Here is a 14,721-nt window from a genome sequence, read left to right as displayed (position 1 = left end):
CCTTCATTTTCTAGCCTCTTAGTAATAGCCTTCCATACACAGAGTTACATTTCCTGCCCTACCTCTAAATTCACAACCACCCTATAAAGATATACCACACTGCTCATCTGTGATGAATCTATCCTGGGATGGGGGAAACATATGTCAGCCAGGGGATGCCTATAAATGGTAGTCCTGCTCTACTCTGCCAAACATTCTGTGTAGCCCCTCAGTTTTGGTAAATCAGCTCAGCTTCCCTAGTCAGGGGCCTGCCTTCCAAATCTTTCTTTCCATTCTCAGCCTATCTTTCTTCCAAACCAGTCTACCAGAGCCTGCCTGCCTTCCTTACAAAGTTAAGCTTTGTAACTTTCCACAGCTGCCTAAAAGCTTCTTACTGCACAATTCTTTGTTTTCTGTCACTTTTGTCATGCTATGAAATTCATCTTTTACATGTGGATGAAAGGGTAGTTCCTATTCAATCACCCTTTCCTTTCTTTTATTGTGTATGTCCCCTCCATTTCCTTCCTAATAATGGAAAGAGACCAGGTCAGGGAAGTTTGGCAGTCCATTCTTTTACATGCACTTTTGCTTCTCCAGGGTTCAAATAGGGTGCAAAAAAAGGCAACCCTCAAAGTCACTGATGGAACAAGACATGGAGAAGATCATCAAAAACTTCCACCAGAACTCTGGGAAGGAGGAAGACCCTAATACCCTGAGCCAAAAGGAATTTAAGCAGCTGGTGAATAGGACATGCCAAACTTCCTCGAGTTAAGGCCTAACTAGTGAGGGAGGAAGATGCCCAAGAACTGCTCTTGAGGTTCCTGCAGCAGCTTGCCACTTCTGTGCCACTTCAGTTATCAAGCCTAGTGGCTTCTTTAGGATTGAACTACAGCTGCCCATTTGTGCCTGGTGTTTGCTTGCCTAGAGGACTGGTCTGTAGCTGCTGAGTAGTATTTGGTGTTTGCTATAGGACTAAACTACTGGGAAAGCAGATCAAGCTTGCCCCCAAAGAAGTATTGCTGAACAGGTCCACTTCCCCCATATCCTAATAACTTTTCTCTTCCACTGCCTCTGCTGGGTGGTGGGCTAAAGGAGAGGTTGAAAACTTATTAAAAGTATATTGCAGGAGCAGCTCTCTGCTCCCAGACCCGGTGAGAGAGAGACCCAACCGCCTGGTCAGGTGGGCACTCCTGAGGCTGCAGAGCGGAAGAGACCACCAACACTGCTCACCCCTGCCCACATCCCTGGCCCAAGAGGAAACTGAATAAGGCCTCTGGGCTCCCGTGGGGGAGGGCCCAGGAGCGGCAGGACCCCTGCCGGAGACACCGCCGGACCCTGAAGGAAACAGACCGGATAAACAGTTCTCTGCACCCAAATCCCGTGGGAGGGAGAGCTAAACCTTCAGAAAGGCAGACAAGCCTGGGAAACCAGAAGAGACTGCTCCCTGCACACACATCTCGGACGCCAGAGGAAAAAGCCAAAGACCATCTGGAACCCTGGTGCACTGAAGCTCCCGGAAGGGGCGGCACAGGTCTTCCTGGTTGCTGCCGCTGCAGAGAGCCCCTGAACAGCACCCCACGAGCGAACCTGAGCCTCGGGACCACAGGTAAGACCAAATTTTCTGCTGCAAGAAAGCTGCCTGGTGAACTCAAGACACAGGCCCACAGGAACAGCTGAAGACCTGTAGAGAGGAAAAACTACACGCCCGAAAGCAGAACATTCTGTCCCCATAACTGACTGAAAGAGAGGAAAACAGGTATACAGCACTCCTGACACACAGGCTTATAGGACAGTCTAGCCACTGTCAGAAATAGCAGAACAAAGTAACACTAGAGATAATCTGATGGCGAGAGGCAAGCGCAGGAACCCAAGCAACAGAAACCAAGACTACATGCCATCATCGGAGCCCAATTCTCCCACCAAAACAAACATGGAATATCCAAACACACCAGAAAAGCAAGATCTAGTTTCAAAATCATATTTGATCATGATGCTGGAGGACTTCAGGAAAGACCTGAACACACTTAGGGAAGCACAGGAAAACATTAATAAACAAGTAAAAGCCTACAGAGAGGAATCGCAAAAATCCCTGAAAGAATTCCAGGAAAACACAATCAAACAGTTGAAGGAATTAAAAATGGAAATAGAAGCAATCAAGAAAGAACACATGGAAACAACCCTGGATATAGAAAAGCAAAAGAAGAGACAAGGAGCTGTAGATACAAGCTTCACCAACAGAATACAAGAGATGGAAGAGAGAATCTCAGGAGCAGAAGATTCCATAGAAATCATTGACTCAACTGTCAAAGATAATGTAAAGCGGAAAAAGCTACTGGTCCAAAACATACAGGAAATCCAGGACTCAATGAGAAGATCAAACCTAAGGATAATAGGTATAGAAGAGAGTGAAGACTCCCAGCTCAAAGGACCAGTAAATATCTTCAACAAAATCATAGAAGAAAACTTCCCTAACCTAAAAAAAGAGATACCCATAGACATACAGGAAGCCTACAGAACTCCAAATAGATTGGACCAGAAAAGAAACACCTCCCGTCACATAATTGTCAAAACACCAAACGCACAAAATAAAGAAAGAATATTAAAAGCAGTAAGGGAAAAAGGTCAAGTAACATATAAAGGGAGACCTATCAGAATCACACCAGACTTCTCGCCAGAAACTATGAAGGCCAGAAGATCCTGGACTGATGTTATACAGACCCTAAGAGAACACAAATGCCAGCCCAGATTACTGTATCCAGCAAAACTCTCAATTAACATTGATGGAGAAAGCAAGATATTCCATGACAAAACCAAATTTACACAATATCTTTCTACAAATCAGCACTACAAAGGATAATAAATGGAAAAGCCCAACATAAGGAGGCAAGCTATACCCTAGAAGAAGCAAGAAACTAATCGTCTTGGCAACAAAACAAAGAGAATGAAAGCACACAAACATAACCTCACATCAAATATGAATATAACGGGAAGCAATAATCACTATTCCTTAATATCTCTCAATATCAATGGCCTCAACTCCCCAATAAAAAGACATAGATTAACAAACTGGATACGCAACGAGGACCCTGCATTCTGCTGCCTACAGGAAACACACCTCAGAGACAAAGACAGACACTACCTCAGAGTGAAAGGCTGGAAAACAACTTTCCAAGCAAATGGTCAGAAGAAGCAAGCTGGAGTAGCCATTCTAATATCAAATAAAATCAATTTTCAACTAAAAGTCATCAAAAAAGATAAGGAAGGACACTTCATATTCATCAAAGGAAAAATCCACCAAGATGAACTCTCAATCCTAAATATCTATGCCCCAAATACAAGGGCACCTACATATGTAAAAGAAACCTTACTAAAGCTCAAAACACACATTGCACCTCACACAATAATAGTGGGAGATTTCAACACCCCACTCTCATCAATGGACAGATCATGGAAACAGAAATTAAACAGTGATGTCGACAGACTAAGAGAAGTCATGAGCCAAATGGACTTAACGGATATTTATAGAACATTCTATCCTAAAGCAAAAGGATATACCTTCTTCTCAGCTCCTCATGGTACTTTCTCCAAAATTGACCATATAATTGGTCAAAAAACGGGCCTCAACAGGTACAGAAAGATAGAAATAATCCCATGCGTGCTATCGGACCACCACGGCCTAAAACTGGTCTTCAATAACAATAAGGGAAGAATGCCCACATATACGTGGAAATTGAACAATGCTCTACTCAATGATAACCTGGTCAAGGAAGAAATAAAGAAAGAAATTAAAAACTTTTTAGAATTTAATGAAAATGAAGATACAACATACTCAAACTTATGGGACACAATGAAAGCTGTGCTAAGAGGAAAACTCATAGCGCTGAGTGCCTGCAGAAAGAAACAGGAAAGAGCATATGTCAGCAGCTTGACAGCACACCTAAAAGCTCTAGAACAAAAAGAAGCATATACACCCAGGAGGAGTAGAAGGCAGGAAATAATCAAACTCAGAGCTGAAATCAACCAAGTAGAAACAAAAAGGACCATAGAAAGAATCAACAGAACCAAAAGTTGGTTCTTTGAGAAAATCACCAAGATAGATAAACCCTTAGCCAGACTAACGAGAGGACACAGAGAGTGTGTCCAAATTAACAAAATCAGAAATGAAAAGGGAGACATAACTACAGATTCAGAGGAAATTCAAAAAATCATCAGATCTTACTATAAAAACCTATATTCAACAAAATTTGAAAATCTTCAGGAAATGGACAATTTCCTAGACAGATACCAGGTATCGAAGTTAAATCAGGAACAGATAAACCAGTTAAACAACCCCATAACTCCTAAGGAAATAGAAGCAGTCATTAAAGGTCTCCCAACCAAAAAGAGCCCAGGTCCAGACGGGTTTAGTGCAGAATTCTATCAAACCTTCATAGAAGACCTCATACCAATATTATCCAAACTATTCCACAAAATTGAAACAGATGGAGCCCTACCGAATTCCTTCTACGAAGCCACAATTACTCTTATACCTAAACCACACAAAGACACAACAAAGAAAGAGAACTTCAGACCAATTTCCCTTATGAATATCGACGCAAAAATACTCAATAAAATTCTGGCAAACCGAATTCAAGAGCACATCAAAACAATCATCCACCATGATCAAGTAGGCTTCATCCCAGGCATGCAGGGATGGTTTAATATACGGAAAACCATCAACGTGATCCATTATATAAACAAACTGAAAGAACAGAACCACATGATCATTTCATTAGATGCTGAGAAAGCATTTGACAAAATTCAACACCCCTTCATGATAAAAGTCCTGGAAAGAATAGGAATTCAAGGCCCATACCTAAACATAGTAAAAGCCATATACAGCAAACCAGTTGCTAACATTAAACTAAATGGAGAGAAACTTGAAGCAATCCCACTAAAATCAGGGACTAGACAAGGCTGCCCACTCTCTCCCTACTTATTCAATATAGTTCTTGAAGTTCTAGCCAGAGCAATCAGACAACAAAAGGAGATCAAAGGGATACAGATCGGAAAAGAAGAGGTCAAAATATCACTATTTGCAGATGACATGATAGTATATTTAAGTGATCCCAAAAGTTCCACCAGAGAACTACTAAAGCTGATAAACAACTTCAGCAAAGTGGCTGGGTATAAAATTAACTCAAATAAATCAGTTGCCTTCCTCTATACAAAAGAGAAACAAGCCGAGAAAGAAATTAGGGAAACGACACCCTTCATAATAGACCCAAATAATATAAAGTACCTCGGTGTGACTTTAACCAAGCAAGTAAAAGATCTGTACAATAAGAACTTCAAGACTCTGAGGAAAGAAATTGAAGAAGACCTCAGAAGATGGAAAGATCTCCCATGCTCATGGATTGGCAGGATTAATATGGTAAAAATGGCCATTTTACCAAAAGCAATCTACAGATTCAATGCAATCCCCATCAAAATACCAATCCAATTCTTCAAAGAGTTAGACAGAACAATTTGCAAATTCATCTGGAATAACAAAAAACCCAGGATAGCTAAAGCTATCCTCAACAATAAAAGGACTTCAGGGGGAATCACTATCCCTGAACTCAAGCAGTATTACAGAGCAATAGTGATAAAAACTGCACGGTATTGGTACAGAGACAGACAGATAGACCAATGGAATAGAATTGAAGACCCAGAAATGAACCCACACACCTATGGTCACTTGATTTTTGACAAAGGAGCCAAAACCATCCAATGGAAAAAAGATAGCATTTTCAGCAAATGGTGCTGGTTCAACTAGAGGGCAACATGTAGAAGAATGCAGATCGATCCATCCTTATCACCCTGTACAAAGCTTAAGTCCAAGTGGATCAAGGACCTCCACATCAAACCAGACACACTCAAACTAATAGAAGAAAAACTAGGGAAGCATCTGGAACACATGGGCACTGGAAAAAATTTCCTGAACAAAACACCAATGGCTTATGCTCTAAGATCAAGAATCGACAAATGGGATCTCATAAAACTGCAAAGCTTCTCTAAGGCAAAGGACACTGTGGTTAGGACAAAACGGCAACCAACAGATTGGGAAAATATCTTTACCAATCCTACAACAGATAGAGGCCTTATTTCCAAAATATACAAAGAACTCAAGAAGTTAGACCGCAGGGAAACAAATAACCCTATTAAAAAATGGGGTTCAGAGCTAAACAAAGAATTCACAGCTGAGGAATGCCGAATGGCTGAGAAACGCCTAAAGAAATGTTCAACATCTTTAGTCATAAGGGAAATGCAAATCAAAACAACCCTGAGATTTCACCTCACACCAGTGCGATTGGCTAAGATCAAAAACTCAGGTGACAGCAGATGCTGGCGAGGATGTGGAGAAAGAGGAACACTCCTCCATTGTTGGTGGGATGCAGACCGGTAAAACCATTCTGGAAATCAGTCTGGAGGTTCCTCAGAAAATTGGACATTGAACTGCCTGAGGATCCAGCTATACCTCTCTTGGGCATATACCCAAAAGATGCCCCAACATATAAAAGAGACACGTGCTCCACTATGTTCATCGCAGCCTTATTTATAATAGCCAGAAGCTGGAAAGAACCCAGATGCCCTTCAACAGAGGAATGGATACAGAAAATGTGGTACATCTACACAATGGAATATTACTCAGCTATCAAAAACAACGAGTTTATGAAATTCGTAGGCAAATGGTTTGAACTGGAAAATATCATCCTGAGTGAGCTAACCCAATCACAGAAAGACATACATGGTATGCACTCATTGATAAGTGGCTATTAGCCCAAATGCTTGAATTACCCTAGATCCCTAGAACAAACGAAACTCAAGACGGATGATCAAAATGTGAATGCTTCACTCCTTCTTTAAATGAGGAAAAAGAATACCCTTGGCAGGGAAGGGAGAGGCAAAGATTAAAACAGAGACTGAAGGAACACCCATTCAGAGCCTGCCCCACATGTGGCCCATACATATACAGCCACCCAATTAGACAAGATGGATGAAGCAAAGAAGTGCAGACCGACAGGAGCCGGATGTAGATCGCTCCTGAGAGACACAGCCAGAATACAGCAAATATAGAGGCGAATGCCAGCAGCAAACCACTGAACTGAGAATAGGTCCCCTATTGAAGGAATCAGAGAAAGAACTGGAAGAGCTTGAAGGGGCTCGAGACCCCAAAAGTACAACAATGCCAAGCAACCAGAGCTTCCAGGGACTAAGCCACTACCTAAAGACTATACATGGACTGACCCTGGACTCTGACCCCATAGGTAGCAATGAATATCCTAGTAAGAGCACCAGTGGAAGGGGAAGCCCTGGGTCCTGCTAAGACTGAACCCACAGTGAACTAGTCTATGGGGGGAGGGCGGCAATGGGGGGAGGGTTGGGAGGGGAACACCCATAAGGAAGGGGAGGGGGGAGGGGGATGTTTGCCCGGAAACCGGGAAAGGGAATAACACTCGAAATGTATATAAGAAATACTCAAGTTAATAAAAAAAAAAATAAATAAAAGGTACTTAAAGGCAAAAAAAAAAAAAAAAAAAAAAAGTATATTGCAGGAAGTCCCACACCCGCGGATCCCGGCCCGCAGCAGCTCTCTGCTCCCAGACCCGGTGAGAGAGAGACCCAACCGCCTGGTCAGGTGGGCACTCCTGAGGCTGCAGAGCAGAAGAGACCACCAACACTGCTCACCCCTGCCCACATCCCTGGCCCAAGAGGAAACTGTATAAGGCCTCTGGGCTCCCGTGGGGGAGGGCCCAGGAGCAGCAGGACTCCTGCCGGAGACACCGCCGGACCCTGAAGGAAACAGACCGGATAAACAGTTCTCTGCACCCAAATCCCGTGGGAGGGAGAGCTAAACCTTCAGAGAGGCAGACAAGCCTGGGAAACCAGAAGAGACTGCTCCCTGCACACACATCTCGGACGCCAGAGGAAAAAGCCAAAGACCATCTGGAACCCTGGTGCACTGAAGCTCCCGGAAGGGGCAGCACAGGTCTTACTGGTTGCTGCCGCTGCAGAGAGCCCCTGGGCAGCACCCCACGAGCGAACCTGAGCCTCGGGACCACAGGTAAGACCAAATTTTCTGCTGCAAGAAAGCTGCCTGGTGAACTCAAGACACAGGCCCACAGGAACAGCTGAAGACCTGTAGAGAGGAAAAACTACACGCCCGAAAGCAGAACACACTGTCCCCATAACTGACTGAAAGAGAGGAAAACAGGTCCACAGCACTCCTGACACACAGGCTTATAGGTCAGTCTAGCCACTGTCAGAAATAGCAGAACAAAGTAACACTAGAGATAATCTGATGGCGAGAGGCAAGCGCAGGAACCCAAGCAACAGAAACCAAGACTGCATGCCATCATCGGAGCCCAATTCTCCCACCAAAACAAACATGGAATATCCAAACACACCAGAAAAGCAAGATCTAGTTTCAAAATCATATTTGATCATGATGCTGGAGGACTTCAAGAAAGACATGAACACACTTAGGGAAACACAGGAAATCATTAATAAACAAGTAGAAGCCTACAGAGAGGAATGGCAAAAATCCCTGAAAGAATTCCAGGAAAACACAATCAAACAGTTGAAGGAATTAAAAATGGAAATAGAAGCAATCAAGAAAGAACACATGGAAACAACCCTGGATATAGAAAAGCAAAAGAAGAGACAAGGAGCTGTAGATACAAGCTTCACCAACAGAATACAAGAGAGGGAAGAGAGAATCTCAGGAGCAGAAGATTCCATAGAAATCATTGACTCAACTGTCAAAGATAATGTAAAGCGGAAAAAGCTACTGGTCCAAAACATACAGGAAATCCAGGACTCAATGAGAAGATCAAACCTAAGGATAATAGGTATAGAAGAGAGTGAAGACTCCCAGCTCAAAGGACCAGTAAATATCTTCAACAAAATCATAGAAGAAAACTTCCCTAACCTAAAAAAAGAGATACCCATAGGCATACAAGAAGCCTACAGAACTGCAAATAGATTGGACCAGAAAAGAAACACCTCCCGTCACATAATTGTCAAAACACCAAACGCACAAAATAAAGAAAGAATATTAAAAGCAGTAAGGGAAAAAGGTCAAGTAACATATAAAGGCAGACCTATCAGAATCACACCAGACTTCTCGCCAGAAACTATGAAGGCCAGAAGATCCTGGACTGATGTCATACAGACCCTAAGAGAACACAAATGCCAGCCCAGGTTACTGTATCCAGCAAAACTCTCAATTAATATTGATGGAGAAACCAAGATATTCCATGACAAAACCAAATTTACACAATATCTTTCTACAAATCCAGCACTACAAAGGATAATAAATGGTAAAGCCCAACATAAGGAGGCAAGCTATACCCTAGAAGAAGCAAGAAACTAATCATCTTGGCAACAAAACAAAGAGAATGAAAGCACACAAACATAACCTCACATCCAAATATGAATATAAAGGGAAACAATAATCACTATTCCTTAATATCTCTCAATATCAATGGCCTCAACTCCCCAATAAAAAGACATAGATTAACAAACTGGATACGCAACGAGGACCCTGCATTCTGCTGCCTACAGGAAACACACCTCAGAGACAAAGACAGACACTACCTCAGAGTGAAAGGCTGGAAAACAACTTTCCAAGCAAATGGTCAGAAGAAGCAAGCTGGAGTAGCCATTCTAATATCAAATAAAATCAATTTCCAACTAAAAGCCATCAAAAAAGATAAGGAAGGACACTTCATATTCATCAAAGGAAAAATCCACCAAGATGAACTCTCAATCCTAAATATCTATGCCCCAAATACAAGGGCACCTACATACGTAAAAGAAACCTTACTAAAGCTCAAAACACACATTGCACCTCACACAATAATAGTGGGAGATTTTAACACCCCACTCTCATCAATGGACAGATCATGGAAACAGAAATTAAACAGTGATGTCGACAGACTAAGAGAAGTCATGAGCCAAATGGACTTAACGGATATTTATAGAACATTCTATCCTAAAGCAAAAGGATATACCTTCTTCTCAGCTCCTCATGGTACTTTCTCCAAAATTGACCATATAATTGGTCAAAAAACGGGCCTCAACAGGTACAGAAAGATAGAAATAATCCCATGCGTGCTATCGGACCACCACGGCCTAAAACAGGTCTTCAATAACAATAAGGGAAGAATGCCCACATATACGTGGAAATTGAACAATGCTCTACTCAATGATAACCTGGTCAAGGAAGAAATAAAGAAAGAAATTAAAAACTTTTTAGAATTTAATGAAAATGAAGATACAACATACTCAAACTTATGGGACACAATGAAAGCTGTGCTAAGAGGAAAACTCATAGCGCTGAGTGCCTGCAGAAAGAAACAGGAAAGAGCATATGTCAGCAGCTTGACAGCACACCTAAAAGCTCTAGAACAAAAAGAAGCATATACACCCAGGAGGAGTAGAAGGCAGGAAATAATCAAACTCAGAGCTGAAATCAACCAAGTAGAAACAAAAAGGACCATAGAAAGAATCAACAGGACCAAAAGTTGGTTCTTTGAGAAAATCAACAAGATAGATAAACCCTTAGCCAGACTAACGAGAGGACACAGAGAGTGCGTCCAAATTAACAAAATCAGAAATGAAAAGGGAGACAAAACTACAGATTCAGAGGAAATTCAAAAAATCATCAGATCTTACTATAAAAACCTATATTCAACAAAATTTGAAAATCTTCAAGAAATGGACAATTTCCTAGACAGATACCAGGTATCAAAGTTAAATCAGGAACAGATAAACCAGTTAAACAACCCCATAACTCCTAAGGAAATAGAAGCAGTCATTAAAGGTCTCCCAACCAAAAAGAGCCCAGGTCCAGATGGGTTTAGTGCAGAATTCTATCAAACCTTCATAGAAGACCTCATACCAATATTATCCAAACTATTCCACAAAATTGAAACAGATGGAGCCCTACCGAATTCCTTCTACGAAGCTACAATTACTCTTATACCTAAACCACACAAAGACACAACAAAGAAAGAGAACTTCAGACCAATTTCCCTTATGAATATCGACGCAAAAATACTCAATAAAATTCTGGCAAACCGAATTCAAGAGCACATCAAAACAATCATCCACCATGATCAAGTAGGCTTCATCCCAGGCATGCAGGGATGGTTTAATATACGGAAAACCATCAACGTGATCCATTATATAAACAAACTGAAAGAACAGAACCACATGATCATTTCATTAGATGCTGAGAAAGCATTTGACAAAATTCAACACCCCTTCATGATAAAAGTCCTGGAAAGAATAGGAATTCAAGGCCCATACCTAAACATAGTAAAAGCCATATACAGCAAACCAGTTGCTAACATTAAACTAAATGGAGAGAAACTTGAAGCAATCCCACTAAAATCAGGGACTAGACAAGGCTGCCCACTCTCTCCCTACTTATTCAATATAGTTCTTGAAGTTCTAGCCAGAGCAATCAGACAACAAAAGGAGATCAAAGGGATACAGATCGGAAAAGAAGAGGTCAAAATATCACTATTTGCAGATGACATGATAGTATATTTAAGTGATCCCAAAAGTTCCACCAGAGAACTACTAAAGCTGATAAACAACTTCAGCAAAGTGGCTGGGTATAAAATTAACTCAAATAAATCAGTTGCCTTCCTCTATACAAAAGAGAAACAAGCCGAGAAAGAAATTAGGGAAACGACACCCTTCATAATAGACCCAAATAATATAAAGTACCTCGGTGTGACTTTAACCAAGCAAGTAAAAGATCTGTACAATAAGAACTTCAAGACTCTGAAGAAAGAAATTGAAGAAGACCTCAGAAGATGGAAAGATCTCCCATGCTCATTCATTGGCAGGATTAATATAGTAAAAATGGCCATTTTACCAAAAGCGATCTACAGATTCAATGCAATCCCCATCAAAATACCAATCCAATTCTTCAAAGAGTTAGACAGAACAATTTGCAAATTCATCTGGAATAACAAAAAAACCAGGATAGCTAAAACTATCCTCAAGAATAAAAGGACTTCAGGGGGAAATCACTATCCCTGAACTCAAGCAGTATTACAGAGCAATAGTGATAAAAACTGCATGGTACTGGTACAGAGACAGACAGATAGACCAATGGAATAGAATTGAAGACCCAGAAATGAACCCACACACCTATGGTCACTCGATTTTTGACAAAGGAGCCAAAACCATCCAATGGAAAAAAGATAGCATTTTCAGCAAATGGTGCTGGTTCAACTGGAGGGCAACATGTAGAAGAATGCAGATCGATCCCTGCTTATCACCCTGTACAAAGCTTAAGTCCAAGTGGATCAAGGACCTCCACATCAGACACACTCAAACTGATAGAAGAAAAACTAGGGAAGCATCTGGAACACATGGGCACTGGAAAAAATTTCCTGAACAAAACACCAATGGCTTATGCTCTAAGATCAAGAATAGACAAATGGGATCTCATAAAACTGCAAAGCTTCTGTAAGGCAAAGGACACTTTGGTTAGGACAAAACGGCAACCAACAGATTGGGAAAAGATCTTTACCAATCCTACAACAGATAGAGGCCTTATATCCAAAATATACAAAGAACTCAAGAAGCTAGACCGCAGGGAAACAAATAACCCTATTAAAAAATGGGGTTCAGAGCTAAACAAAGAATTCACAGCTGAGGAATGCCGAATGGCTGAGAAACACTTAAAGAAATGTTCAACATCTTTAGTCATAATGGAAATGCAAATCAAAACAACCCTGAGATTTCACCTCACACCAGTGCGATTGGCTAAGATCAAAAACTCAGGTGACAGCAGATGCTGGCGAGGATGTGGAGAAAGAGGAACACTCCTCCATTGTTGGTGGGATTGCAGACTGATACAACCATTCTGGAAATCAGTCTGGAGGTTCCTCAGAAAATTGGACATTGAACTGCCTGAGGATCCAGCTATACCTCTCTTGGGCATATACCCAAAAGATGCCTCAACATATAAAAGAGACACGTGCTCCACTATGTTCATCGCAGCCTTATTTATAATAGCCAGAAAATGGAAAGAACCCAGATGCCCTTCAACAGAGGAATGGATACAGAAAATGTGGTACATCTACACAATGGAATATTACTCAGCTATCAAAAACAATGACTTTATGAAATTCGTAGGCAAATGGTTGGAACTGGAAAATATCATCCTGAGTGAGCTAACCCAATCACAGAAAGACATACATGGTATGCACTCATTGATAAGTGGCTTTTAGCCCAAATGCTTGAATTACCCTAGATCCCTAGAACAAACGAAACTCAAGACGGATGATCAAAATGTGAATGCTTCACTCCTTCTTTAAATGAGGAAAAAGAATACCCTTGGCAGGGAAGGGAGAGGCAAAGATTAAAACAGAGACTGAAGGAACACCCATTCAGAGCCTGCCCCACATGTGGCCCATACATATACAGCCACCCAATTAGACAAGATAGATGAAGCAAAGAAGTGCAGACCGACAGGAGCCGGATGTAGATCGCTCCTGAGAGACACAGCCAGAATACAGCAAATACAGAGGCGAATGCCAGCAGCAATCCACTGAACTGAGAATAGGTCCCTTATTGAAGGAATCAGAGAAAGAACTGGAAGAGCTTGAAGGGGCTCGAGACCCCAAAAGTACAACAATGCCAAGCAACCAGAGCTTCCAGGGACTAAGCCACTACCTAAAGACTATACATGGACTGACCCTGGACTCTGACCCCATAGGTAGCAATGAATATCCTAGTAAGAGCACCAGTGGAAGGGGAAGCCCTGGGTCCTGCTAAGACTGAACCCCCAGTGATCTAGTCTATGGGGGGAGGGCGGCAATGGTGGGAGGGTTGGGAGGGGAACACCCATAAGGAAGGGGAGGGGGGAGGGGGATGTTTGCCCGGCAACCGGGAAAGGGAATAACACTCGAAATGTATATAAGAAATACTCAAGTTAATAAAAAAAAATAAAAAAAAAGTATATTGCAAAAAAAATTATGCCCACAAGCATCTACACCACCATGAAAACTCAGTCGACCATTTCAAATTATAAATTGATCCCCTGGATTTGCCATAATATCACTCTTGGTGTTCCCTAGTTCTCTTCTGTGCCCATGGTCAGCACTAATAAATGTCTCTCTTCTAACTACAGAAAGGAAGAAAGGATGAGAAAACCATGAGTTTCATGATGGATGACCTTGACACAAATAAAGCTAAACACCTGAACTTTGAAGAATTTTTAGCCCACATAGATAGTAGGATTCTGATCAATACACATAAGGAGAGTCACAACAATGCTTCCTCATGTAGCCATGGCCAGAGTCCCAGCTATGTCCAAGCCTCAGAAAGGATGGCCATGGACACTACACAGCAATTAATCAGAAGACCAAGCCAATGCTGATTGCTAGGGAGAGCTTAGTCCTTTGTGAATGCAATGATCATTAGATCCATAACCCCCTTGTTAATACACACTGAAGGGATTGAACCACGATGGAATCACTATAGGATCTGATAAAATCAATATGAACTTTGAAAGACTTTGCCATGCTTATGTTCTCAGACACAGTGATAACTAAACTCAATGGAGAAGGAGCTATCCAAATGTCCCACGATAAGAGAGGGGGTACTTATAACAGATAGATGGGCTAGACGTTCTTTGAATGCAGGTAATGCCAATTACATAAAAACCATCCAGAAATTGAGACCTTAAAT

General features: G+C 41.7%; 1 protein-coding gene across 1 annotated transcript; it reads left to right on the top strand.

Moving 5' to 3' along the window:
* The first annotated feature begins 497 nt into the window (after nt 1-497).
* LOC147996365 (protein S100-A6-like) lies at nt 498-14,410 on the top strand. The gene is made up of 3 exons (XM_087641064.1): nt 498-746; nt 1,126-1,130; nt 14,162-14,410. The coding sequence occupies exons 1-3, from the start codon at nt 557-559 to the stop codon at nt 14,408-14,410; spliced, it is 444 nt and encodes a 147-aa protein (XP_087497190.1). The 5' UTR covers nt 498-556.
* The last annotated feature ends 311 nt before the right edge of the window (nt 14,411-14,721 follow it).

Source organism: Rattus norvegicus, chromosome 2, assembly GCF_021556685.1.
Source record: "Rattus norvegicus strain SHRSP/BbbUtx chromosome 2, alternate assembly SHRSP_T2T, whole genome shotgun sequence".
NCBI classification, from domain to species: Eukaryota; Metazoa; Chordata; class Mammalia; order Rodentia; family Muridae; genus Rattus; species Rattus norvegicus.
Note: the sequence above shows the minus strand (reverse complement) of the source record. Positions and strands in the feature narration are given on the sequence as shown.